Genomic DNA, 27,645 nt, shown 5'->3' with positions numbered 1-27,645 from the left:
CTGCCCTCCTGGTATACAAGGCAGAACGGGGATAAATGATGTTAATAAGAAAAGCTGAGGATTATCTGTGAATACCTATATGTTGGTGAGAGCACAGAAAATGTTTTTATAGTTAAGTGTATATTTGATTTGCAAATATGTCATGAATAAACAACAAACATGAAAGAATGTTTTAATTTTATCTTTATTTTCTTTTAAATCGCTTTAACTTGTATGTATATAAAGCAGTCACACATATTACAACTGAAAGACACTCAGAGAGTGCATACCTTCACCAAGATGCACACAGAAAGGAAAATTAGGCAACTTCATCAAATGTACAGATCCTATGCATAAAAGATGATATTGCAAAATAGGATGCCTCTCTGGCTATGAAAAAAAAAAAAAAAAAAATTAATGCCACACATGCCACAAGAGGGGCAAATAATAATCTTTCCAGCCATTTGAGACACAAAAATCTTGAGATTTCAACATGGGTGGAGTACATATCCAAAGTTTTTTTTTTCCACTTTATTCAATATAACATCATATAAAGGAAAAGGTTTGTTTTCTAGCAGGAGTCTAAGAGGAAAAGCCCCAGCAACGTTGAGTGATGACCCAGGCACCAGATCAGCACCGAAAAATAGTCCTTATAGTTATACTTTGGTCTATGTTTGATTTTCAAATATGTCATGAATAAACAATAAAACATGAAGTGTGTTTTATTTTTTCTTTATTTTATTCTTTTTTAATCACCTTAATTTGTACATAAAGCATAATGCAACTGAAAGTTGCTAACTGTAGTGCAGAGGAAAAGAAAATAATGATGGACCAAATAGCAGAAATAAGATCAGAAATAAAAGAAACAATTAAAAAAGCCGACCTGGAGAGCATGGTAACAAATATTACAAATGTCTTAATGAAAAGCATGCAAGAGGAGATAAAAAACACTCTGATAGAAATAGAATCAAGATTCCACGAAAGCCTGGAATCTATGAGACTTGACTATGTTAAACGTGTAGGGGACTTACAAGAACACATCGGCAGTCTACAGCTAGAGAAGGAAAATATGAAGGAAAATATAAGAGACAAAGAAAAACAGTTGAAACAAATTGGAGAAAATCTGAAGCAAAAAGAATATGCTGCAAAGGAAGCATTACAAATGGCAAACAGAAACGAACAATATTCTAGAAAAACTAACATTAGGGTGGTCAATCTACCTGCACAGAAAGATGAGAATGTTCGAGATCTCTTCTTCACTCTGATAAGAAAAAAACTAAAATTTGAGCTGCATTGTGAAGACATAGTTGCGATTCACCGCCTACCAGCCAAACCAGGAATCACTGATTGTAAAGATGAGAAACTCCGAGATCAAAAGGAGGATCATGATGAAAAAGAAAGAAATAAACTCGGGGGTCCGCCTACATGATGACATAACAAAAAGAAACCTGTCATTAATAAGTAAGTTGCGACAACACGAAAAAGTAGAAAGCGCTTGGTACTTCAATTGCGGCATATACTGTCAGTTGAAAAGCGGAAAGAGAATAAAGTGTGACATAAATGATGATCCGTGTGAAAAGTTGAAATGATTCAAATTTATATATACATGCATACTATCATAGTTAAGAAAATTGAAAAAAAAAAAAAATGTAATCTTAACACCAACTATAGAAGCACAGATAATAAGGGAGAGTGGGTGAATAAGCTGAAGAGCTTTAAAAAGAAGCTTATAAAAATGTAAAATGGACCCACTTTTGCTTCATATAGAAGCAAAGATAATCCTCAGCAAGCCCTGTTCTGTTCTCATGGCATACAAGGCAGAACGGGGATAAATGTTTATAAGAGAAGCTGAGGATAATACCAGTCTAAAAGAATTAATAATGTATTTTGCGCTTTATATGAAAAAACTCTTAAAAAGATTTTTACTAAATTAATTCTTGGTAACCTTTATGCGTAGTTAGAAAAAGTGCTTAGAAAACTTAACTACGTTGTGTGCCACAATTTTTGCTTGTCAATTATTGCTCAACTGACAGAGGAGTGGTCTACAGTTGGAGTGTAACAACTTCTATGTTTGTAGCAAGACCAAGGGTCCACCAGATTTCACCATATTTCAAGGCCAATTTCTCCAGAAAAAATGGCAAAATATACTGTGGCAGATTAATTGTTTAGATAACAAATGGAAAATTTAGCTAATTATAACTTTTACTGAAGCATCAATAATCCTAGGTACATATCCTTTTCTGCCCTCTTGGCATACAAGGCAGAACGAAGAAAAAATTTATACGAGAAGCTGAAGATTTCCTGTGAATACCTCTATGTTGATGCAAGTGGAGAAAAATAGTCTTGATATTTATGATATGATTATATTTATGATAAAGTTATGTATATTCGATATTCAAATTTGCCATGAGTAAACAATAAAACTTGAAATAATGTTTTTCAAAGCAAAACAAGAAAAATATTATAAGAGAAGTTGAGGATGATCTGTGAATGCCAATATTTTGGCTTGGACTTAATTTTTTAAAGATAACCTAAGAATGACTTCAACATGTACACACAAAACCAAGCCTATGGATTTGAAGTGCATTGCTCTGGTTTTATTACGGTCCTGAGGTGTCGTCTGCCAGATTTACTTGCAAAGAAAAATCCACAGGCATCTAGATAGGAAGGTGTCAATGAATGTAGAAGTCACCACCTAAGCATGCAACAATCTGGAACTTTTGCTTACACAAGACATGACAATGAAGCTCTCCGGATCACCAGACCTTGCTGTGGACTCCATGCCACCAAGAATGGAAAACATGGATGCCCTGTTGCACTTGAGCAATGCATAAGGCTAAAAGCACTCGGGTTCGCCAAACTTCTCTATGGAGAACATGGACTCCATGGCGGGAAGTATGGAAAACTTGGTCTCACTAGTGTAATGCATGGCAATAAAAGCACTACGGATTGCCTGGAGAATGTGGACCCCCTGATGTGATGGAAAAACTGGACACCCTGTCACCTTACTGCAACTCTTAACTGTCAAGGCTGCCCAAATAGATGGCCTTTTTTAAGAGACATCCCCATGAACAACCTTTGTCCATGTTGATATTGGCCGCATTCATTCAACTCTTGGCTTTGTTAAATGTGACAAAGAGGTACCAGCTCTGAAGTCAAAAAGCTTCGAATTTGCCTCTCAATGCAAAGAACCTTGGGGTCATTCCACAAACACTTCAGTTATTTCGCTTAAGTCAAAACTCTGTGCCTAGTGTAGTTAAAGCCTTAAAGTGAAACATACTGAGTTGATGCCATCAACATATAACCTTGGTATGATGAACAACAACTCATATTGCTGGCTTGCATATTTTTCATGATTTCCAAAATCAACACTTCTCTGAATCATGCACACCTCCCGGGAATGCAGTTTAATTTCTACATTTTGGAAAATTGTAATTGAATGGCTGAGAAGAGAGTTAAATATGAAAGAAGACCTTAATGGTATTGATATCATCTTTGGTAAAGAACAGAGATCTTCAGGTCAAGTTTTATGTTTAATTTAGAAATAAATAAATAAATAAATAAATAAATAAATAAATAAATAAATAAATAAATAAGGGAGAAAAGGATTCCAGAGTTTAATGATTTAGGTCCAAGTGGTCCAAATGGTTGCCCATTTTCAGACTAGAATCCCTATGGACATCCTTGGTCCATGCAGATATTGGCAGCATTTTTTATTCAACACTTGGCTATGTTTAATGTGAAAAAGAGGTTGGAGTTCTTGATGAAAAAAGAGCTTGCATTTTGCCTCTCACTGCCAAGAGCAGTAATGAACCTTGGGGTCAACACCTGAGCTATTTCGTTTTACTGGAAACTCTATGCCTAATGTAGGTAATGGCTAATTGACAAGATGTCACATTATGAGTCACATATTTTGTCACATGAGCCGAAGATATAAATTGCCAGCACCATTTCTTTTGGGTGACTTTCTTCATCATTTTTCGGTTGTTTGTCACTCATCAGATGTATAATGTATGTAATGTATTTCTGCATTGAGAATAAAGAACATGGTGAATGAGATGCAGTATAGTGTACGTGTCATTCTATATTCGGCTACAAATGCCTCAAAATGTATCATACTGAGACATCATTTTGACACCATGCATCTGTGCAACTAAGGGCCAGGAAATCAGTTGTGATGCCAGGCAGCATTAAAAAAATTCAGTCGAAAACTAGTTGCTAAACACAACTTTTCACCATAACTGCTGAGCTCTGAGCATGAAGATGGAGTGGAATCAAACTAAGACTATGGAGACCCCCACCACCACTATTAGAAGCATGAGGATACTACTGTGTAGGTTTATCTTTGCTTTTTACCAATTCCACCACTAAAATTATCTGACAGACTGTAAAAGTAATTTGGAATGTGTACAGACGAGCAGACAACCATGAATATTAAGTTGGATCTCATAACCTCCAACACTTGGAGAAGGTTATAAAATAATCCTAAAATAGTTCACAAAATAATACCTCCATTTCTACGCAATAAGCTTAATCGTTTAAAGCTACCATGCTGTTATAACTGCTTTTTTTAAACTTTTGCACATGAGATCATTTCTGTATTATTATATCAAAGTAAATACAAATCACTGGCCATAAAAAATTAATTAGCAAATATGAGATCACAAAGTCACTCTGATTCTAATCCTGTCACAAACATCCTTTGAAAATAAAACAAAACTAATATAGCTGTAAGAGCGTTACAAATAACAAAATTTAATACATCTGCTGCAATGCCATATCTTTGACTGATATCACTTTAAAATATTTGATAATTTCTAAAAATTGTGGGCACATAACTTTACAACTTTTTCAGCTAAGATAAATCACTTGCAAGCAACACATAAGCTTACAGCTGAGAATATTATCTATCTGGTGGTTTTAAATTACATCCAGAAGAGTGAAAGTATGCATCCCTTCTTTAAAGGAAAACATATATACTCACAGACATAATTAAGACAATGTCACAGTATCACAGACCTTTTATAACTGTAGTACAAAATATCTCTTTAAGGAAGTCCTTCGAAATCTGGAAGTATAGATGCAACTTTCTTTCTCATTTCTTCCCTTCTTCTCTCCTTCTCGCGCTCTGCTTTCAGCATCTTGGGGAATTCTTTCCAGGCCTTTAGTACTGAGTTTAACAGCCGCCTGAAATAGAAAATTCTATATGTGCCACCAACAGGTGAAAATAACTTAAATGAAGTGTAATTACAAAACAAATTGATAAAATTAACAGTTCATGTGCAAATGTTATTAATTTTTTTTTGTCTAATTTTGGTGAGGACCTCCCTCCAACTCTTTACATGTGTATGTGCACCTGATGGTGTGACCTTTGCATAATCTTACCATTCATTATGCTCCTTTGCTATCCTGTCTCTTTCCCACCCTGCAAACTTCTCATCAGAAGCATGCTCAGCCCAGGCACGAAGGATTTTCACCTGTAGGTGGCGTACATAGAATCTGTCTGCCTTCTCTTCTAATATTGTCATATATCTGCCATACTAAAAATGGAATAAGAAGGTGATTAGGAGAAAATATATTTTTACGGCAAACAGAAAACAAGCTTCTCTCTTTTGTGTGTATGTGTGTTTGCTACCATAAAACAGCTTGAATATCACCAACCAAACACTCAAGATCTAAGTGATATAAAGGTTCATGTAATTTGTAGAACACAGAAAATACTTTAATCAGTAAAAAGAAAACACTCCTGTAAGTAAACAATACTGTATGCCTCAACATACAGTAAGCCTCTACAAAATGTAAGCAATGGTTACAAAGCTAAAATACAAGTTGTCCACACCAATTTTTCCAATCTCCTGTATTAAACACGCCGGCATACACCCTACAACAGGGTAATACATACTCACCTGTTTCCAGTTATTGAAGCATCTTCTAATGATCAAGAACTTTGCCATTTCATCTGCCATCTCAGTCTTCTCTTCATTCACCTCCTTGGTGTGGGCGTGCCACGACAGGAGGCAATTTCTGAATCAAATAAAGTTAATCTTCAGCTCATCTTGTTCATCTTTCCTACTTATATAAAACTTTATCAAAATCTGAGAGATATGAAAAAATTACAAAAGGTCAGACACTAAAAGATATGATTAAAACTGACATTACTGCAAATATTTATGCCATTGCTATGTCACAAGTAATTTTTTTTACCCTTTTGTCAGATTTAACACTCCAATGTTGATGGTTTAATAATATGTTGTAACTAGCAAACTGAAAAATGTTCTTAGTCCTTAATTTCCAAACAGTAAATGTATATTGTGGATTAAGCTTTCGTAAGCGTAAAAAATGAAATGTATGTGTGTGTAAATCAGGTGAGATTGTTTATGCAGTCTCTCTAGATATCAATGACACAGAAAGACAGGAGTTGAAAAATATACAAGGTATGACACATAAGGTCATGTACCGTAAAAGCACTGTGTTAGCATGGTCCACTGCAACTTCCATGTTATTTCTGGACATGTCCATTAACTTACGCCACGGGAGAAAACCTGGAACACAAAGAGAGAGGTTACTATGATGAAAGGACAGTCAACCTTGTGACATTATTTTATTCCATATTTAACATTTAAATATCTCAATGTTATTAACACTGACATCTTTTGGCAGTCAAAAAACATGATTTATTAGAAGTGTGCGTACGTCTGTGTGCAAATGCATTCATCTCCCTTTTTCTGATGCACTAATGTCTTCTGTCATTGAATTTCTAGAATCCTTTATCATTTCTAGCAGGTCACCTTTATGTTTCAGCAAAGCCAGCCTGTAGTGCTCCTCAGCCTGTTTCATCTGTTGCTGTGCCTTCTCCACCATCTTCTGCTTCTCCAGCTCTCTCTGAAAGAAGGACACTGACCTGTTCAGTCTTATTCTACAGTGTAAATCAAATTTTGAAGTCAGTTAGTAATAGTGCAAGGACTGACACAGCCAGTATGAGTCAAAAATTGTGTAGTCTACTGGTTTTCAAGGCTCCATGGTCTAAGAATCTTCTGACCCAAAACATGAATTGTTGCTAGTAATTGAAGGAATTTACAAAATTTGACTGTTCCAGCTTCAATTCAGTGTTAACAGTCTATCAGTGTGAGATCAGTTTTAATATTGCAGACTGCAGTCACCTGGTGTTATAAATCACAATCTGTTACATTACAAAACTTCACTGGATTATACTTGCTGTCCTAGTACACCAAAATCTATATATCTTTTTTTTTTCTTTTTTCTTAAAAATAGATGAATTACCAGTATCTGGGACCAATCTTAGCCTAATTTGTGATTACCTGTAAAACCTGATTATTTTACCTGTTTCTCCATTCTCTTTTGTTCCTTCCTTGCTTCTATTCTAGCCCTTTTTTCTTCTTCCTCCTGTTGTCTTCTCTCTTCTGCTTCTTGTTCAAGTTTTGCCTAAAATGAGACATTAAGGGATAAACTTAAAAAATAAAAGTTTTAAGTACGAATGACATGACAAAAGTATCAGTGTTCAATATCTAAAATTCATATTTTTAATATTTATATACATTTACCACCTACCAATTGTTCCTCTTCAGCTTTTCTCTTCTTCTCCTCCCTCTCCGCCTTCAGCCTTGCCCTCTCTGCTGAACGGGCCTCCATGTCTGAAATGTTGGTTTTGAAAGCCATCAAGCTTGTTGAAGTCTAACCAGACATAAAAACACAAATTGCAGTTACCAAAAATTCTTATTACAGTCTGTTAAACTGCAATTGAAACTACGACAATTTTTGACAAGTTGTTCTGTCATTTGGTTTAAGCAATAAGGGAGTCACAACTTAAGGGGACTAAATTTCTATACCTATGTCAGAAAAAAATTTAACTATTTGAATTTAACTTGAATAAATGCTACAAAGATATTCCCTTAATCTTAAATAATGAAAGCAACAGAAAATTGCAATTAAGGCACTGCCTAATTAATGAAAATAAGATGAGAACAAGTAATTTTTTTTTGGACACTTGACTAACTGGTCTTATTTTCTACACAGGTTTTATATGGACAGACATTTCCTAAAATTATCTTACTCTTGAGAAATTTAGAAGATGCCATGCTCTTCTTGGAAGCAGCTGTATTGTCACTCTTCTCAGAGGACTCACTGACAGCCGACCTAGAGAAATATGAGCATTTTTAATCACATGAAATCAAAATATTATCAAAAATCACAATGAGTTAAACCTGAATCTGAATGTATGATACAAGTTTTCAAGATGCTTTATATATTGTGTGGTTTACCCACATGGCTGTTACTACAAAAGTCTTATCAATTCAGTGAAAGATACCATACATTGTGTCATACATACACACGTCCAACTGTAATCAGATGTTAGGGTTATGAGCTAAGCATGGTACCTTGCAGTGGAACCTCCACTTCTGTCAGTTTTCTCTGGCTCTTTATTCATCTTTTTCATTTGTTCGTCTGTGACATCAGCAATAGTCATCTGATTGAGCTGTTCTCTGATTGCTTCCTGAGTTTTCAGCTGTTGTTGAAGAATCAACTGGTTCTGCTGGAACTGTAGTTCCTCTATCATTTTCTGCTGTTCCTGTATCTGTTCTCTCTGTTTCTTGAGCATTTCTTTCTGAGCTTCAGTTCTATGACTATGGCTATTAACCATAAAAGGCTCCCTCTGCCATGGTGCTTTTTTCTGATTGGTTCTCCCATCGCTCTTCTGGCCATCTGACTGGTTATCTACATAATCACCATGGGGACCAGGTGGGTTGTCATGGGGACTAGACTGGTTGTCATGGTTGCCCATAGCAGCCAATTCCTTTTTGCTGAGATGAACATGTTTCTTTGTGACCTGCCACGGTTGTGTGGGAACTGTGGCTGGTTGAGGCTGCCAGGCTTTCTTAGCAGCTGGGACCTTGAATGAATCCAAGGTACTGGTACTACTCCTGGCTGACTGGGGTCTTGGTCTGGCAGGTTGCTCAAACAAGGCATCCTTAGTAAAAAGATGAAAACACTCATTTTAGCATGATGACAGGACCAGAAACCCAGGGAGTAAATCAGGTTGCACAAAATGCTCAATTCCTAAAATAGGACTAAGAGAGAGAGAGAGCAAGAGAGCTGTAAGTTTGAACACAGAAAAATCCATAGAATTTGCATTTATTAGAGACTAACAGGCTTCATAGCACTTTAGGCTCATGGATACTACATAATTTATAAATACTATGGGATGCACGGAAGCAGATTCAAAGATTTTGCACCAGTCTGAAAAAAGGTGCTAGCACCGTGAATTATTATAAAAGCATGTTAAGTCTTCACTACAGCAAACCTCTCTTTAAGCATTCTTAATCCTTCAAGCCAAAGCTTAATATAAGAATTAATGTATTCCATTAGCAACCACTTACAACTTTCTCCCTGGCAGACTCTGGTCTGTGACTGGTCCCACTTGCAACACCCTCGCTCTCCTGTCTACTGCTCCAGAGGCGACCAGTAGCAGCTGCATCCAACAGAGCTGCCATCTTGGACTGTAGCCTGTTCTGTTCAGTGGCCGCCTGCCTGTCTAACTGCGCCTGTTTTAGCCACATCTGCCAAGCATGGAAATACCTGGACAGTAACTGTGATCTGTGGTGGGACTCGGCTTGCTGAACTTTTCTGGAAAAAATTATTACAAAAATTGAATAAGAGATCATGTAATATTTATAAATATATTTCTTCAATAACATTAATATGCGTAGTATCAAGTTCATTTATTTTTTCTTTCTTTTTGGTTTAAGCAAATATGATCTAAAATGGTGCAACAGAAGACTGAAAAAAGTTTCACCAACATCAATGCGGGTCACTCCACAGTATTACGTTTTACTGAGAAGGAAAAGGTGTAATGAAACACAAACACACAGTGTAAAAACCATAATTATCATTAATTTGCCTTTTTAAGAATGTACCAACCTAGTCACAATAAATACACCAATGTAGACAAACCAAAATAAACAACTCATAAATTTTTTCGTATTTACCTGTGGTAATTCTTCAAGTCTTGTTCATAGTGTTGTGCCTCCCTCTCCAGTCTCTTGGCTCTCACAAAGGTCTTCCAGGCATTCCAGGCACGCAGTATACACTTCCAGTCTGCCATGGCCTTCACCTTGCCCAGGGCTATCCTCTTCTCCAGGACTACATTGTACCAGGCGGAGAAATGCTTGTGGAGGATCTGGAACATATATATCAGAATCAGACTTCAATCTACTCTTATTTAATTTCTCTGGTTTTTGTTAATCATTTGCTATGTGATACTGTTGAATAGATTTGTCATATTTTTTCTAAATCATGATCAGAATCAAATATACCCTGATTAAATTTCCCTGATTAAATTTCCCTAGTTTTTGCTGTAACAAGGTTATGGTATGTAATATAGAATAAATCTGTTGCACTACAGAAAGGGGGCTGGTCCATTGACCTTTCTTATTAGAATGCAAGTACTGCATATCAGCTGAAACAATTTCAAGGTCTCTGATAATTAGAAATCGTGAACACATAAAATAACTCTGTTCAGCATACCTTTAAATTATCAGCAGCTTTCCTTTTCTCCACCTCCTCTAGTCTCTTCATCAGTTGTACTCTCTTTTCGTCGATCTTTTTCAAGTGTTCCATCTGCCTCCTCTCCTCCTCCTCCCTCTGCCTCTCAAACTCCTCCCGCGCCTGCTGCTCTAACAGCTCACTCTGCTGCTTTTCTCTAAAATTTAAACAGATTGCAAAACCACATATTACTCACATCATGGAAGGTTAAACTTATACACCTTTGTCTTTGAAATCCAAACCAATAACCCCAAAAGAATATCAAAGACAAACACACACAAATCAATACCATATTTCTCTTCACAAAATGAAATAATTTCAAGTACGAAGTGAACATTATGGAAAGGGTACAAGATGTACCTTAACCACACATTTGTATTTCAAAAGGAGCATTCTGTGTTGTCAAAACAATTATTATGGATTCCCCAGCATTTCAGTTTTGAAAGCCAAGTAATCAAATAAGCAATGTGCACATTGGGCACTGATACACAAATGATTTTGGTAAATGAAATATATATACAAATGCAACATTTGTGCACAGATATCAAAATACCTCAACTTCCTCTCCTCTTCTTTCTTTCTCTCCTCCTGCATTTGTTTTCTGATTCTTGCCATCTCTTTCTGAAGTTCTAGTTCTTCTCTTTTGGCACGCATGTTCTTTTCTTTCTCTTCCTGAATAAATGATTCATACAGCTATATCTTTTTTTGTTTAAAAACATCAAATATATTAGGAATGAGCCCATGAGATTTTACCTAGGTTGTAAAATAGCCCATTAACAATAACAGCTTTAGATTTAACTTGCTAATTTATTGTATTATACTGACTCTGTGTGAAAAAAAAAAAGACAGAAAAAAGTTATAACATATCAAATTCTTTGAAATATTCCAATATACATGTTTATTCTTAATGCATAGCACTAAGTCATACCCTCAGTATCATTTGCTGTGCTTGAAAATGAGCGTCTTTCTTGGCCTGCCTTTCTCTTCTCTGTTTCTCCAGTTCTCGCTCCCTTTTCTCTCTATTCTCTTTCACCTGTAAAAATCAACAAAGACATATTCAGTAAAACATAAATATAAAAAAGTTGGTAATATCTACTTTTAGAGTAACAACACTGGGATGAAGAACTCATCTAGCCTTTTGCAAAACACGGATTTTGTATAAAGACTATCAGGTTTAAGTCTAACCTACTTCATACACATGTACACAGCAACAACACAAAAATGTAGTTTTGAATCTAATTTTAATCTTTTGTTAATTAGTATGCTGTTAATTAAAAAACATTATCATTATTATTGTTTTTCATCATCATCATTACTGATATTCAGATTTGATTATTATCACTATTACTAGTACTACTATTATTATTATTGTTGTTGTTGTTGTTGTTGTTGTTGTTGTTGTTGTTCCAGATTGGGTCATGTAAACCATACCTGTTGGTGCCTGACCTGCATCTTCACCCTGGGGTCTTTCTGTTTCTTTGTCTCATTAAATCCCAGGTCATTGACAAAGGTCTGTGGCACCACCTCCTTCTCCATCAAGCTCCTCATGATCTTGTCCACCAGGATGTCTTCATCTTGGTGCTCAATAGCTGTGTAGGGATCTGGGAGAGAAAGCACTGTGTATTACATTTAGTAATGAACATTTTCATAGGAGGACCAGAGATCAAAATGCACCTTATTTTTTAAAAGGCAGGGATGATCTCTGTGGGACAAAAGAATCATTGTTTTATGCAAACAAATGGCACAAGAATTCAAACACTCTTCAAGCTGAAGCTGTATATTAGCTGACAATGCAAGAGAGTTTCAAATAATATCAGAAAAAAAATACATATTTTACTATACTTCAGTAATTTAAAACTTTACAATTTATCAAGCACGGTATAAATTACACCAGTAATAACTTTCATCTTGTTTGATTTCTTGTAAAAGAATAATTAATATAACAACTGTCCATGCATGACTCAAGCTTGACTCAGAAATAGATATTATTTGATAAAACCAATGACATTCAAAGGTTCTTAAATACAAATAAATTCAAATAAAGCACAACCTCAGCACTTATAGCTATTGATAAGTAAGCAACTTTAGAGCATACCCTCTGCAGGCATTGGCAACTTAAAGTCTCCATTGTCATCTGTGCTGAGGTCTTCTATCCCAGCATCCTGCAGTAGGTGGTCCCACTCCATTTTGACGGAGTTTTCCACCAATGGTGATCGCCTGCTTTTCTCTTCCACATACTCCAACTCCGCATCCACATCGACTTTGTCACTCATCCACTGGGTGAGCAGGTCTTGGGCTGAGAGTCAAACGAAAACATTGGAACTATATTTTATACAGACATAGCTATAACTCATCAGGTATGACAGGTGTAATAATTATACTTTAAAGACTTATATCTTCACCGAAGGAACCAGTGAACAAATGTCCCACTATTCTATCTACCTTCAGTTAAGGCAGCATCATCTTCTCTCAAAAGAGATGTGACTTTGTTTGCCTTGGCTTTGCCTAAGTTTCTGCCTCCACCATATTGTATACCGAATGTGGCAGCCGCAGCCATATTTGAAGCATCTTCCACTTTCTGGAACAAACAGAAAATCATGTGTGTATAGAATTAAACATAGTTCATCTCTAGCCAAGTGGGTTTTGAAAATAAATCTAAAAATTATTTTTAAAATCACAGAAGTTCAAAGAAAACTTTACAAAGCACTAGGACATGGTTGCATGTAAAGGCTTCTGCCAATTTTTTGGATCTGATCGTTTTTATTCCCCCGCTAATATTATAATCCCTGTAAGTATTGTGAACCATAACTAATAACACAGCTTTTTTACCTTTATCCAATCCTGAACATCATCTGTGGTTGTAACTTTCTAAAATGACAAAAAAGAAAAATTGACAAAAATAAATAATGTATACAATATAATACTTAAAAAAAAAAGTAAAATCTTGTTTTGAAAAGCTATTTTGTATCAAAAATGTGTGACACCTTGTGTAAAAAGGGTTGGAAACAGTGTAGGGAAAGCTATGCAAATTATCATGCAACCCAATTTCCAGCGCACATACTATTTCACTGTGTATCATTTCTTGGCTAAAGTAGTTTCTTTGACTTGACATCTGAAGTTCCAGGTGTTTCAATGTTTGTTTTGGGGATCTTACCTGGGACCTAGAGTATACCATTTTAGGCTCTGATATACGCTTCCAGCGGTATAACTCGGGTTTTCTGTTCGACATCTTGAGATTATTGGTCATTTGCACAATCTATACAATCGTTAGTTTCATTTAATTCAAATGTTTTGTAATATATTTGCACTATCGTCAGCTCGGATTCGAACGGCTCCACCATGATGACACAGTTTGAAAAAGAGGCAAAGACCTGCGAGAGTTTAGGAAAAGTGCGAGAGGTTACGAGACTTGGAGAGGAATTCAGGTAGGTGGGACATAATTAATTCCAATATAATAAATGTAATATCTGCAAAATAAAATGTAAGGATGAAAGCGATTTGCTCGTGTTATAATATATTAAATATTTTTAGTCTTATGAGTGAAGAAATTGTGCGTGATTCTGCAAGTGAGCCGTGAATTAAAAGTTGAAAGTTGGGCTCAGCCGTCACCCCCACCCCACTCGCCTTTGTCCTGTTGGAACCTTCCTATCCACTCTTGACTCACAACTGGGTCAAACACTACTGGTGTTGTTTGCCTCGCCGACATGCTCCATCTCTATTGCGAGTTTAAAACAACTGTTTGCATTTAAATAAGGTTTCACAGGCTTGAAAATGTCTAGATTTTACAGTGTAATCAAATGGCGCAAGCCTGACGCCATTTTGTTGTCCTTGCTGAGATTTGCGTGCATCAATGCAGAGCTCACAAAACTGGTTAATATCTTTTCCACTTGCATTATGTCATTATTAGAAAAGTCTTATCATTAATTTTTATTGAACAAATCTTTGCGAATTATTACAACAACGGTTGTGGCACTACAACTGAATAAGTATTGAATACTGTTCATTAACATTCAGCACGTGCTGTATGTGGTGCAGGGGTCCAGAAATGTTGAGGTGGAAGTCTTTTGTACCATGTGCACTTTTAACACTGCACTTATTTTATCTCACTTGCCCCTGACCTTAGTTCTTTGACCTGAGGAATTATACTTTTATTAGCCTGAACATTTGCATTCCTTCTTTGTCTCTTTCCCTTTTCTGAATATAGTTTTATAACCAGTATGAAGTCCAAAATGCCCAAATTTTCTACCATATATACTGCGTACGTACCCCTTCTTATGACTTTTCAATTTAATATAATGGTCAATACAGACTAAACAAATGTGCCTAAACATAACTTTTTTCTATGGACAAAAAGATTATATAGTTTGTCTTCACTCCAACCCTTCAAAATAAAGTTGGTAAATAATATTACCAAATTTATAAAGGATATTTAAAATTGAATGAAAAATAATTGAAACGATTAATAAATTAAAACCACTGTTTTACAAAGTATACAAAATGGAAAGGAGGTAAACTGAAGTAAAGATAACCATTTCTTCAAAATTTTCTTGATTTTTGTGATAATTGAATTAGTTGTACCAGAGGTTACGAAATGAATGCAGTTATGAAGTAGAAAAATGTTGTATCAAGTATGCTATAAGATTTTGAAAATGTGAAAAAAGTATAAGAAAATCAGTATGTCCTAGTACCCCATATATATATATATATATATATATATATATATATATATATATATATATATATATATATATATATATATATATATATATATATTCCCTATATATCATCATTGCAGGATTCCTACCCATCTCACCATGGATCCAGGAGGAGATGACCATGCAGGGCCGTCATCCAGTTGGTCACGCGACTCTCAGCATGTGACCTCCGTGAGCAGTGGGTCGTTCACGCCCAGCGTTCATGGTCTGGTGTCCCAGCAGCAAGAGCTGCCAGGATTTTCTCATGCACAGTTTGATGGGCAGCAATTTCAGGTAGTCAAAAGCTGGAGTTTGTCTGAATGTTTTTACTTTTTTTAATCAAAATTTTTCAATTACTGTATGTTGAATATTTGTTTTGATTTTGAAGTTAACTGCAGTGCAGGGATGTCTTTTATTTTTGAATTATCTTCCTTATTTTTCATTCTTTTTTTTTTTTTTACATATTTCAAAAGTTAGTTTTTAAGGTAAATTGAAGACACTGAACAGAACCTTTTACTTCACTCAATTTACGATTTTGTCCTCCAGCTAACAGATGGGAGTAACCTTCCCTATCGCATCACACTGCCCACGGGTCAGTCAGCTGTGTTCCAGTTGCCACATACGACATTTGACCGCTTGGCGCCCTCTACAGAGTACCAAGAGGCGACATCTGGTGGTGGTGACATCATGCATGCCTACCAGGAGGGACATGTCATCCCGCTGCAGGTGCTGGACCCAAACATTCACAGGACATTGCAGGTAGGACAACAATTGCAGAGTCCCTTTTTGCTTCCTCATTTTACCCTAATTTTCTTTTTGACACTGATGCTAAAATGATAAAATGGAGGGTCGCCTTTGCTTTAGTAGTTGGAAAATTTACTATCACTTGTCCAGGGGAGCTGATGTTGGCAGGGATTCCATGGATTTCCAAGATGGAGTGAGGGTTTTAAAATACCCCTTTGTTTCTTTCAAAATTTTGCCCATTTCTGTGTTTTAGTTTTTATTTGTTTTTTTCTGGCCATTTTGGAAATTTGGTATTGGGTTTTTGGGAATACTTTTGATTGTGGTTGGCCATCTGTACTCGGATCTTGCAAGGTGGATGCTTCCTACTTTTTCTCCTGTGTAGCTTCCTCACTTCTGTGGCTTGCCTGACAAGTTTAAACTTCCCCCAACAATTCATTCTCCAAGCACACATCGATTTTATTAATAGCAATCCTCTATTGCTGCTGTTGATGTTGATGATGTTGATGATGATGATGATGAATGCTGTATTTGATTGCAGGCCAGCTATACAAACCTTCAGCTGCTGCAGCCAGTGTCATCCTCTGTACCAAGAGTCATGACCCCCAGCAGGAGCCAATCAGAACTGAGCTCTAATGTGACCTCCACCCTTTCCAGGAACCAATCAGATCTTGGCTTGGCCAGGGAGGCAGACACAGTGCAATCTCACCTTATGCCTGTGGTATAGGATTTTTTACAGTGCACTTTCTTAATTTGTATTTATCAGTTTTAGATAGATGAAAATTAAGCTAGTTCTTAAATATTTTTGAAATGTTTGGACATAATTTTGATCACAGAGCTGAGAAAAAAATTGCTTTCAGCATACCAGGGGAAGAATTTATAATTTGGTAAAAAAAAACTTTCCCCTCTTTTTTTTTTTTATTTTTTTTTTAAATTTTGTTTATGACAGAAGAAAAAGAAAGCTTTTCAAATAAGCAAGAGGAAACTGAACACTGCTCAACTTTTTGTTGCTTATTTCAGGACTCTGTCTCGTCAGGAGCAATGGCAATGTTAAACCCGACCCTGACCACAGCCTCGTCCCATCCCACTCTGCATTCCTTGATGACACAGGGGGAGGCCACGGCTTCTTTCTCTGCTCATCATCAGAGAACAGGAGGACATAGTTCTATGATCAGCAATCACAGCGAGGCTGGTGCCACCTATGGAGGTCACATGGAAGCGGGGCCTTCCTACAGCAGCCATGTCGAAGCAGGGACATCAGAGGCTTCACCTTTGGTGGTCCATGGTAATGCAGACCAAGAAGTGGATCAGACGGTCAGCTCCCTGAACCTGGTGCTTGGCAACGAGGCTGCTGCCCAGCAACCACCAGTTAGGGTAAGTTGAGTTCTTGGTTTTATGTTGCTATGTATGAGCAATGAACAATTGCTAAGCAACCAACTGTAAGGATAAATTGGTTACTTGTAATGTTCTATATTGTTGCTGAGCAACATAAGCACAGCTCTGAAATATTACGATTTTTATGATTATTATGAGTTGCAGCTGTAATAAACATTATTCAGAAATGTGGTATTTCATTAAGTCTCAAAAAAATGTCATATATGTATGGTGTTATTCTTAAGGTTTCTTATGTTTTAAGGCTCCAATGTTAGAGAGACTGGAGAGTTACCAAAATGAGCCAGACACCACCCAAGGAGACAGCCCTACATGTATTAACCAGGAAGGTGAGCTGATGTGTATTTAAAAGGTGTCAGAGATAAATTTTACCTGTTTAAATAGACTTTAATTGTGGTTTTTGATATTTTGTCACTAATCACTCAATAAACATTGGTATTAGCATATTCATGAAGTAAATAACTGTATCCAGGCACCTTTTTCGGATCAATTTACCACGTATCTTTCTCTGTACATGATCTCTAATTTTTATCAAATCTTTAAAAACTAATAAAATTTTATTATTTTTTTAATCTTCAAAGCCTTTAATATACATTTGTCAAGGTTGAGAAGATACAAAAAGACATAATTAGAAAATGTGAATTGATGTCATAATTAGAAAATGTGAATTGATGTCTTCGTTTCATTTGTTCATGTCTAGTGACTATTCCTTGTCCAATATTATTTACAGATGATTTTGACGACTCTGAAGTGAACAACCTGGCTGGTTTGGACTCATCCATGCCAGTCAGTTCAGGGCAGCATCACATGTTGGAGCAGGCCTCAGTGGGAGAGGACTCTGTGGATGTGGAGACCACTGGCAATATTGACACCACAGGGATAGATGACTGTGAGTTCACATGATCTTTTTGTATTTAGGAGGAATTTTTGCATCTTTTCTAGTATTTCTAGCATTTCTTGTATGGCATCAGTTCTGGCAGCCTTGTTTCATAGAATCCTGTTTTTTTATTGCTATGGGATTTCTGATTTAATTGGTTAATTTGTAAGTACATTGTAGCAGTAAATCATTTTAGTATGTTTGACTCACTGTAGCATGTTATATGATGTGTTTTTGACAGCTGCTTGTCACTTTGAGAAATGTCATTTTGTCAGTTTTAAAAGGGGACTGAAAACCTAAATTTAATATTTCAGCAACCACAAATGAAGGTGTTGATAGTTCTTTTATGAATGGAGATCTGAATGTGGATGACGACAGCAATATTGACCAAGCCACAGCAAGTTGGTCTAGGCCAGTAAGTATGTTATAAACAGGGATTTAAACTCTTATGTAAAAGAGGAATTATTAGCCAAAGAAAAGTTTATGGGCTCAAAACTTTTTTCAAAAGTTGATCTAAAAATATTTGAGTTTGCATCGCCATAGGGTGATTGTTGGTGAGAAAAGGGGAAAAAAGAGACCTGAAAGAATTTGGAGATTAAAGTATTCAGGATTTATTGGGAAATTTGCAAGTTGAATTTATTCCGAACGTAGAGTCTTTGATGCCTGCATTTTTAAACTTTATTAAAAAGGTCTATTTTATCTCCGTAGAAAGCAGTTAGATTTTATTTTGATTTTTCTAGCCTCCCCCGTCACTGTGGACTGTCTCTTTGGGTTAGGTGGAAAAAAGAAAATAAAACATACACAAAAAAGAGAAAAATTACACAACAACTTTTAAGTATCTGTTTCGCACTTCAGCTCTTATGTTTGTTTTTTCAGACCAGAAAATCCTCCCGCTTACTGAGTATTGAGAAGGATACAGGTCCACCTGTCAGACCACAGTATGTCTCAAAGCCTTACAACACCAGCGAATTGTGTAAGTTTATAGGATCAAACACTGCTTGTATTTTCATTGATTTGAATATTTTGGTGTGGGTTATGAAGGGTATGTGCCATGAAATTGTGTGAAATTTCATTACACCTTGTTTTCAGATTTTTTTAAAATAAAAATTAAGCTGTAGTTGTTGTCATATATTCCAGAATGTGAGGAGTGCCAGCAGAGCTATGAGAGTGAGTGTACAGCACACAGACTACTGTTCTTATTGTTGTATATTGCAGGGTGTGAGGAGTGCCAGCAGAGCTATGAGAGTGAGTGTACAGCACATAGACTGCTCCCTGTCTATGACAAGGTAGTGCTGTCCAGGGCATGGTCCAGTCTACCTGGAATGCTGCAGATCTTCAGAATAGCTGATGACCCAAGTGAGTTTGGATATTTATTTATTTATTTCGACAAATAACTGACTCCTATTAATGGTAATGATGATATTAGTTAAATTTTAAATCTACACTGAACTTTTGTCCCAGTACTGTAAACATGTACATGTACATGATTAAAATTAGATTTAATAATGGCCTCTATTTACATAACCAAGTGCAGCAGTCTTTACAGTTTATGCCTGCTCTTTAATAATTACATTGTGAGGAAAAAATGCCCATACTTCACACATTTTACACCATTTGTTCCAGATGCCATAGGTGTATTTGCCAAAAAGATGGTACCAAAGAGAACCCAGTTTGGTCCATTTGTAGGAGAGCTTGTCCCAGACATGGACAGTGTCACCAATAAGGAATTTCCTCTACAGGTAGGAAAAATAATTCCATTAACATGATATAATATAGGAGAGAAAGTGTAGAGCTGTTGTTTAACAGGAGATGTTCTCCTTGATATATGTAATATGTTCACTTCTCCAGCTTATCAAAGCAGACAGCCAGGAGATGTACTTATGTTATATAGCTGATATCTATGATATGTTCACTTCTCCAGCTTATCAAAGCAGACAGCCAGGAGATGTACTTATGTTATATAGCTGATATCTATGATATGGTCACTTCTCCAGCTTATCAAAGCAGACAGCCAGGAGATGTACTTATGTTATATAGCTGATATCTATGATATGTTCACTTCTCCAGCTTATCAAAGCAGACAGCCAGGAGATGTACTTATGTTATATAGCTGATATCTATGATATGTTCACTTCTCCAGCTTATCAAAACAGACAGCCAGGAGATGTACTTCAACACGTCAGATGAGAACAAGTGTAACTGGATGATGTTTGTGAGAGCTGCTCAGAACTTCAAGGAGCAGAACTGTGTGGTTTACCAGCATGGGGAGGACATCTTCTTCAGTGTCACCAGAGAGATTGAACCCAGAGAGGAACTGAAGGTCAGTGCTGGGGCATTGATTGATCAATTTATTGGTTTGACTGATTGTTTGATTGACATTTCATTGACAAAGAAATCATCTTTCTGGAGGAAAGACACTTGACTTGACTTGTAAAATTGTGATGAATCAGATGTTTTCATCAAGTTGAAGTTGATTGAAAATGTGTATGATATACATACCAAACATAGGAGATATTTATCGGTATTCATTAAGCAAGAAATACTGACATTAAGGCCCTGAGTAACATTTATGTAAATGTTATTTTTTTCAGGTGTGGTATGCTGCCCACTATGCTGAGAAGCTTGGCAAACCAGTGTTCAAGGCTGACCTGGAAGATCAGCTCAGTGAGTGATAAGCTGAAGTTGGATCTTGTTTTATCATTAAGTTTTTGATTTATTGAAGCATGATCAAGTTTTAGCTTTGGAAAAATTTATATGCACTATCCTCTTAGTGACATATTTCATTAATTTTTATCATTACAATGATAATCTGTTCCTACATCTTTAAAACAGTTGGTTTATTGCTGTTTGCTATGCCTATAAAGACATTATTTCTAGACATTTAAAAAATTTTCCTCTTTTAAGTTTCAAGAGGTCATGACACATAGAGGTGCAAAATATGAATTAAATTAATTAATTTTTTTTTCTTTTCAGACCTCGAAGGCATGGACAACCAATGGCCCTGTTTTGAATGCAACAAGCGTTTCAAGACATCTGCTATGCTGCAGCGCCACCTGTTGACTCACGAGAGTGCTGAATTTGATGATGGGGAGGACGCCAAGTCTTCTAAGAGGAAAAGTGTTCCTCAAAAACCTGGCGCACCTAGAAAAAGAGGGAGACCACCCAAGAAACAAGATGAAATTAAAGCGGTGAGACTGCCTCTTCAAAGATTGAAATCAAGTTTGATTTACTAATACATATTAATTTCGCTGGATAATCTTATTGTAAATTACGGGTTGTACAGGAATTGTACAGGATCTTATTTCTGATTGTGTCTTATGGAAGACATATCAGTCAGGATCAAATTTTATTATGTTGATTGTGCATTTCACAAGAGGCATTATATTGTTGATTGCGTTTCTTACAAAGACATCTCATTGTTGATGGTGTGTCTCAAAGAGATCTTATTGTTGATTGTACATCTTTAAAAGACAACATACTGTTGATTGTGTTTCTTGGAAAAGGCATCTCATTGTTGATTGTTTATCTTGAAAAAGACAAATTATGGTTGATTGTGTATTAAAAAATAGAGATGCCGAAGTTAACTTTGATTTTGTTTCTTACAGGAGACATCTTGGGGAGAAGGGGGAGGCGCTGGCACCTCGGGTATCTCTGAGGGCGCTAATGGTTCCACCTTTCAGTCCTGGAAGAAGATGAAGAAAACCATGTATCTCAACAAGTAGGTGTTGGGATCGATAAATAAGTTGACTGAATAATTGTTTTGGGAAAAGTTACTCTTGGACAAATACAAAACACTTATTAATAAAACTTGTTATAAATACTTAAAGAAACATTTGCACCTGAGAAGTACTGAACACTGAACATTCCAATCTCCAAGAGACTGTAGATATAACTGACACTGTAGCAGCAGCAGAATCATTGTTATTATCAGTCTTATTAGACAAGCATTAAAATCAGATACTATTTATGCAAACTGTGAAGACAGAGAGAGTACCAAGTGGTTTTATTTGTTAGGTTAAAGCAGAGTCGTTACAGCTCTGCCATCAAGCGTTCCATCAAGTCTCTGTACAAGAAGCAGAACAATGCAGGGACGGGCTGGGTGTGCACGCACTGTGACCTGACGTTTGACGATGCTACCCTCCTCAACCTGCACACTCTGACACATGCTGCGGAGGACGTGGGACTCGGGGAGGTGGGTGAGGGCACCTCAGATTTGCCACAGGTACTGTGCAGCTTTATAATCATAACATTTTGGATAGTGGGCAAATTTATTTATGTTTATTAAAATGTATTTCTTTTTTTTTTTTCATTTTTCAAACTTTTAATTTTACTTCCTCATTTGACTTGATATTTTGTCCATTTTACAGCGCATTCCATGAAAAGGTTATACAAAAATGAAAAATACCTTTTGTCATTATTGTTTCAAAATACCATTGTCTTCAGTAAGTTGCATAGGTATTTTGACATTGGTAAAAAAAAAAGTTACATTATGGGAGTTTTTTCATTAAAGCTGTTATACTTAATAGAATTATTTCATGATTTGTTTTCCTTTTTCTTGCAGGCAACTGAGCAGAAGTTTGACTCTGCCTCTGCCACCATCCCCTGGACCAGTCTGAAGTGTCCTGTGTGTGATCTGGAATTTACCAATAAACAAGAACTGATCCAACATGCAGGTGAGAGAGAGAGAGAGAGAGAGAGAGAGAGAGAGAGAGAGAAATCGTATTACAATAGAGTTTAAGAGAGGTTGGGAGAGTAAAAAAAATAAAGATGGGCTTCAGTTCTTTTTAAATGGGGGTCTAGTCTATCAGAAATCGTAAATTAAATTTAATTTGCTCCTCTGTGGTGCCAGGTACACATGCCAGATCTCGCCGTGCACGCCTCATCAACCCCCTGAAGCCGTACAAGTGTACTCAGTGCTGGAAGGCATTCAGTAACGAGGACCGCTTGGAGAAGCACATGCTTTGTCATGGCAGTGAGGACAGCAAGCCATTGCCGTGCTCTGTATGCTACAAACGCTTCATGAATAACTCAGCACTGGCATGCCACATGAAGACCCACAGTGAGAAGAAATACTACGAGTGTCCTGTGTGTCACATGGGTTTTGATATGGTACAGGTAGGCAGGATATTATTCATTTTTGATTGTTGCATATTTTGATTATTATTATCTCCACAGTTTAATTTTGAGGTTGATATATAACATCCCATACATGATGCCATATCTAAGTCTTCCATCTGTCTCTTTTATTAATATTCTGTTGGTATTCATTTTGTCTTCAGAGAGGTAAAATTTTCTACACCCAGTCTGAACAAGGGTAAAAAAATCTACCATGCTTATTGTCATGAAACACAGTGGCATACGATACACAAGAACCAGACTTAACTTCTCTTTACTTTACAGGTGATGCGAGAGCACTCTGCTGTGCATTGTTTCAATGGCGTCTACCCTTGTCCAATTTGTTCGAAAACATTTGAAGACTTTAATGACATACGAAAGCACATGCGTTTCTTTCACCCTGAGAAGCAGTTTCCTTGTGACCAGTGTGGGAAGGTGTTCCCTCGGCCCGACAAACTCAAGCTGCACATGTTGCGTCATTCAGAACACCGTGAGTTCATGTGCGAAACCTGCGGCAGGCAGTTCAAACGTAAGGACAAACTGAAAGAGCATGTGAAGCGCATGCATACTGCTGAACGCGAGGCATCCATGCAGTTGAACAGCACTCCTAATTTGTCAAACATTAAAAAGAAGTTCACCCCGAAAGTGTCCCCTAGTGAATATCACCGCTTTATCTACAAGTGCCATAGTTGTCTGATGGGGTTCAAGAGACGAGGCATGCTTGTCAATCATCTGGCCAAGCGTCACCCGGATGTTAAGCCTGAGTCAGTGCCAGAGCTGAACTTACCTATTCTAAAGACACAGAGAGACTATTACTGTCAGTACTGTGACAAGGTAAGTCTTTTATATTTCTTGTTTGTCTTATATCTAGGAACCTTCATTTTAGAAGATTATCAAGTCAGCAGGATTTTGTTAGTCTGCATTGTGGATGGATTTTGCCAGAAGTTTCTTGCCTTCTTTCTTTCTTTCTTTTCATTTCATTCATTTATTTATATCTTGCACTTCTTCACATTTATCTGTTAATTATAAAACGAAAGACTCACATTAGAATATTTTCATCCAGGTGTACAAGTCCAGCTCTAAGCGTAAGGCCCACATCATGAAGAACCATCCAGGTGCCCAGTTGCCAGCCAGTGGACGCATTAAACAGATCTTTGAGGTGGAGCAGGTGCTGCAGAACTTCCCTGACCCCACATTCTCCCAGACTGTGGGCAGTGTGACGGCCATGCCTCATCCCTGTGAACACTGCCACAAACAATATGCCAGTATGTGACAACCTCCTGGAATTATTTGAACGAGTATATCTAATATGATAAAGTAGGCGTTCTGTACTGTTTCAAAGTTTAGTAACACCATCTTTTAATACAATTATCATTTAAAAAGTGTGGTTGTCATTTGTTAACCAAAAAGAACAGAATTAATTAAATGATTGTAGCACATTTATTATTAAAATGTATTTTTCCCAGGCAAAGCCAAGTTGCTGCAGCATCAGCGTAAGAAGCACCCACGGCTGGCACCACCAATGATTGTCCGGAGGTCGATGGAAAACAAGCAGCAGCTAGACACTCTGATGTTACAACAGCCACAAACTGACCAGCAGGGTGGTCAGCCCATGGAGAATAGCCAGGTGAGTAGGTAGAATGACCAGCAGGGTGGTCAGCCCATGAAGAATAGCCAGGTGAACAGGTAGAATCAACAGTACCCTGAGGGCATGGAAAATAGTAACTAACAGAGATGAAACCACCTCTCTCACGTTGAATATGATCAGATGCTTTCAGCCATGAAAAGTAATTTTATGGATTGAAAGAAAAAGTTAAGAGTTAAGATAGATAGATAATTCCAAAGCTTTAGTGAGTATTAGAGAGTTTAATTTTGCTGGTCCTTTTAATTTATTTGATTTTTCTTTTACCAATTAAAAGCTTATTTTTGTCTTAACTGGTATGATAATGAACTAAATATCATTTTGTTTCTGCATAATGATTGTAATAAACTCCCAGTCATATATATCTGAGGAAGAGGTAAGTGCATATATGCACTTTTGACATATGAGATTAAATGAATATTGATAATGATATATTCCATATTCAGGCTGCAGACCTGCTAACCCAGGCAATGAGTGAGCTAACCCAGTCTCTAACTGAGTACAGACCACAGCCAGGTGGCACAGTGGAGTACCAGTTAACCCCACGACTCACCCCACACCCAGGACAACACACTTCTACCATAGACATCAGTCACCTTGGACAAATAACACACCTTCACTATACTCCACAGGGACAGGTAGGAAAATGTGTCAGTTGGATCGTCTGGGTTTACTACTTTTGTCTAGTGAGAGTGGAATGTGTTAGTTGTGACATGGTGCTAGCTGAATGTGTTAGCTTTGGTATGCTGTAAGTTGATTGTGTTAGGTGTGACTTGTTGCCAGTCAAGTATTTTAGCATCCAGGGAGAGTCTCTGCGGATTTAGTGCATATTAGCTGGGGTAACATAACTCATTCTGAACAGCCCCTTAGATTCTAAATGGATCAAGAGAAGGGTGAAAGATGTGCATCATTTAAAATGAATACCTGAAGGATTTTTAAATAGAATGAGATGATTTTTGGTGGACATGTGCAAATTCTTATTCATACCATCTAAGATTAACTTTTACAGCTATAATGTTTACAATACCCTGTCTATACCATTCTTATATATAACTCTTGCACAATCTAGGTTCAAATAAACACAGGGAGTGGCAGCCCTCAGCAAATTCAAGTAGCTGTCTCAAATCCTCAAGGAATCCAAGTGGGCAGTCCTCAGCCAATCCATGTAGCTGTACCACAATCACAAGGCCTGACTCAGCCAATTCAGGTGGCTGTACCAAACACCCAGGGCCTCCCTCAGCCAATCCAGGTGGCAGTACCAAACTCCCAAGGCCTCCCTCAGTCCATCCAGGTGGCAGTTTCAAACACACAGGGTGGTATTCCTGTCACTTATATACCAAGCACATGGACACAGGCTGGAAATTTTGCTAACTATCGCTGATTTTTTTCTATATGAATATGTAAAAATTTCAGAACACTCTTTATTTTCTGATAGTCTTGAGTATCTTGATCATAATCATCTAGTGGAGTCCAAACCCTGCAGACTTTTCCATTTGTAAATAACAGCCTACTTGAAAGTAAACTATTGTGAACATGTTGTTGTATGTGTTTGCACGCAGTTATTGGAGCTAGAAGAAAGTGAAACATTGGACCAATAGTCAGTAATTTAAAAAAAAAAGTTTTTGTTTGTATGGCCAGCTTGGCAAATGCCAAGGTCATTATCGTGTACAGCGTAAGTGAGCAGTGGACTATTAGAATGGCAGCAAAATGTTTTTGGTACTAGAATGACCTGATTTTTTAAATTTATTTCAAATTGGGTATCAGTGAAATCATAATCATGTTGAAAAGTTAAAAAGATACATCACTGTGTTTGTTCTGTGTGAAACACTAGTGACTTAGTAGCGGGGGGAGGGGGGGGGTAATGAGAATATAGTAGGTGTTGAATGTACAAGTTTGTTCTTCATAATAGGAAGTTTTCACTGGTGAATGGATGCCCTAATTTTGATTGATATATCACATTAAGTGTTTCATGCAAAAAAAAAAAAAAGAATATGGAGCAGCTAATATTTGCAGGAAAAGGGGGTCAGCAATAATGACAGACTAGCAAGTGTCGTGTTTAAAAAAATCACAGCTGATAGAATTTGTCCACAAATATTTATTTGGTTGTCTTCTCTTAAGCTATGTGGCAACACAGAATGTTGCACGCCAATGAAAAATTATCATGTTTTGGGTATTGATTATGTTTTCTAATTTCAAGAAGATTTTTAAAAATTATTACTTTAAAATTCTTGATAATATTTTCTACTCTTGTAACACATCATGCAGTGTTGAATGCATTGTACACTTTACGTACTCCATGATCAAGTTAATACATGGTAAAATGATCTCTGGCATTATATTACTAAAATTTCAGTAGAGTAAGATAGTAATTTTCTATACTTATTAAAGCCAAGACAAAGTAGTTTTGTACAATGCTTATCCAGAATAAAAGTGAGAGCATAGCTGCATGTTTGTTACATTTGTAATGTAGAAGGAATTGTTTGGTAATGTATGATTGGGGGTTATATCTGTTAGGGCATTAATCATTATAGTACATAATATGGTTACAGTAAGTGATAATAAATCATGTATTGATTTATTTGAATGTGTAATAAATCTAAATGTTATTTGATGTGTGTGTTTTCTTATCATTTCTTGAAATATAT

The 27,645-nt window shown here is 36.7% G+C and overlaps 2 protein-coding genes across 3 annotated transcripts; one reads left to right on the top strand and one right to left on the bottom strand.

Annotated features, from left to right (window-relative positions):
- Positions 1-166: 166 nt before the first annotated feature.
- Positions 167-13,867, bottom strand: LOC106174548 (coiled-coil domain-containing protein 191-like). Its single transcript, XM_013556156.2, has 19 exons — positions 13,694-13,867; positions 13,369-13,407; positions 12,982-13,117; positions 12,635-12,835; positions 11,971-12,140; positions 11,468-11,572; positions 11,093-11,211; positions 10,522-10,696; positions 9,984-10,174; positions 9,375-9,621; positions 8,376-8,965; positions 8,051-8,133; positions 7,549-7,631; positions 7,321-7,422; positions 6,768-6,861; positions 6,437-6,521; positions 5,886-6,003; positions 5,365-5,519; positions 167-5,166 (listed from the first exon to the last, which is right to left on the bottom strand). Exons 1-19 carry the CDS (start codon positions 13,784-13,786, stop codon positions 5,028-5,030), a joined length of 2,925 nt encoding a protein of 974 aa, XP_013411610.2. The 5' UTR covers positions 13,787-13,867; the 3' UTR covers positions 167-5,027.
- Positions 13,816-27,611, top strand: LOC106174513 (PR domain zinc finger protein 10). Of its 2 annotated transcripts, none has more exons than XM_087018250.1 (23): positions 13,816-13,964; positions 15,335-15,527; positions 15,780-15,992; positions 16,516-16,695; positions 16,995-17,348; positions 17,611-17,695; positions 18,097-18,255; positions 18,558-18,658; positions 19,120-19,216; positions 19,459-19,599; positions 19,867-19,982; positions 20,384-20,563; positions 20,835-20,907; positions 21,217-21,431; positions 21,849-21,961; positions 22,258-22,465; positions 22,805-22,916; positions 23,093-23,358; positions 23,644-24,192; positions 24,422-24,623; positions 24,825-24,985; positions 25,447-25,638; positions 26,070-27,611. In XM_087018250.1, the coding sequence occupies exons 1-23, from the start codon at positions 13,879-13,881 to the stop codon at positions 26,379-26,381; spliced, it is 4,308 nt and encodes a 1,435-aa protein (XP_086874376.1). In that variant the 5' UTR covers positions 13,816-13,878; the 3' UTR covers positions 26,382-27,611. The 2 variants fall into 2 exon arrangements, with proteins under 2 accessions (XP_086874376.1, XP_086874377.1); XM_087018251.1 differs by lacking the exon at positions 13,816-13,964 and adding an exon at positions 14,080-14,409.
- The last annotated feature ends 34 nt before the right edge of the window (positions 27,612-27,645 follow it).

This window comes from Lingula anatina, chromosome 7 (genome assembly GCF_051362555.1).
Source record: "Lingula anatina isolate TDL-2025a chromosome 7, LinAna3.0, whole genome shotgun sequence".
Lineage (NCBI taxonomy): Eukaryota > Metazoa > Brachiopoda > Lingulata > Lingulida > Lingulidae > Lingula > Lingula anatina.
The sequence above is the reverse complement of the archived record's forward strand: the minus strand, read 5'-3'. Positions and strand labels throughout refer to the sequence as shown.

What these genes read in the sequence shown, in the direction of transcription:
- LOC106174548 (XM_013556156.2), bottom strand. Translation starts at nt 13,786, where the DNA reads ATGACCAATAATCTCAAGATGTCGAACAGAAAACCCGAGTTATACCGC. An exon ending in ATCTTCTAAATTTCTCAAGA is followed by an intron (nt 7,632 to 8,050) that starts GTAAGATAATTT and finishes CCAACATTTCAG; the next exon opens with ACATGGAGGCCCGTTCAGCA. An exon ending in GCTTCAATAACTGGAAACAG is followed by an intron (nt 5,520 to 5,885) that starts GTGAGTATGTAT and finishes TTCCATTTTTAG; the next exon opens with TATGGCAGATATATGACAAT.
- LOC106174513 (XM_087018250.1), top strand. Translation starts at nt 13,879, where the DNA reads ATGATGACACAGTTTGAAAAAGAGGCAAAGACCTGCGAGAGTTTAGGA. An exon ending in TACATGTATTAACCAGGAAG is followed by an intron (nt 17,696 to 18,096) that starts GTGAGCTGATGT and finishes TATTATTTACAG; the next exon opens with ATGATTTTGACGACTCTGAA. An exon ending in AACAAGATGAAATTAAAGCG is followed by an intron (nt 21,432 to 21,848) that starts GTGAGACTGCCT and finishes TGTTTCTTACAG; the next exon opens with GAGACATCTTGGGGAGAAGG.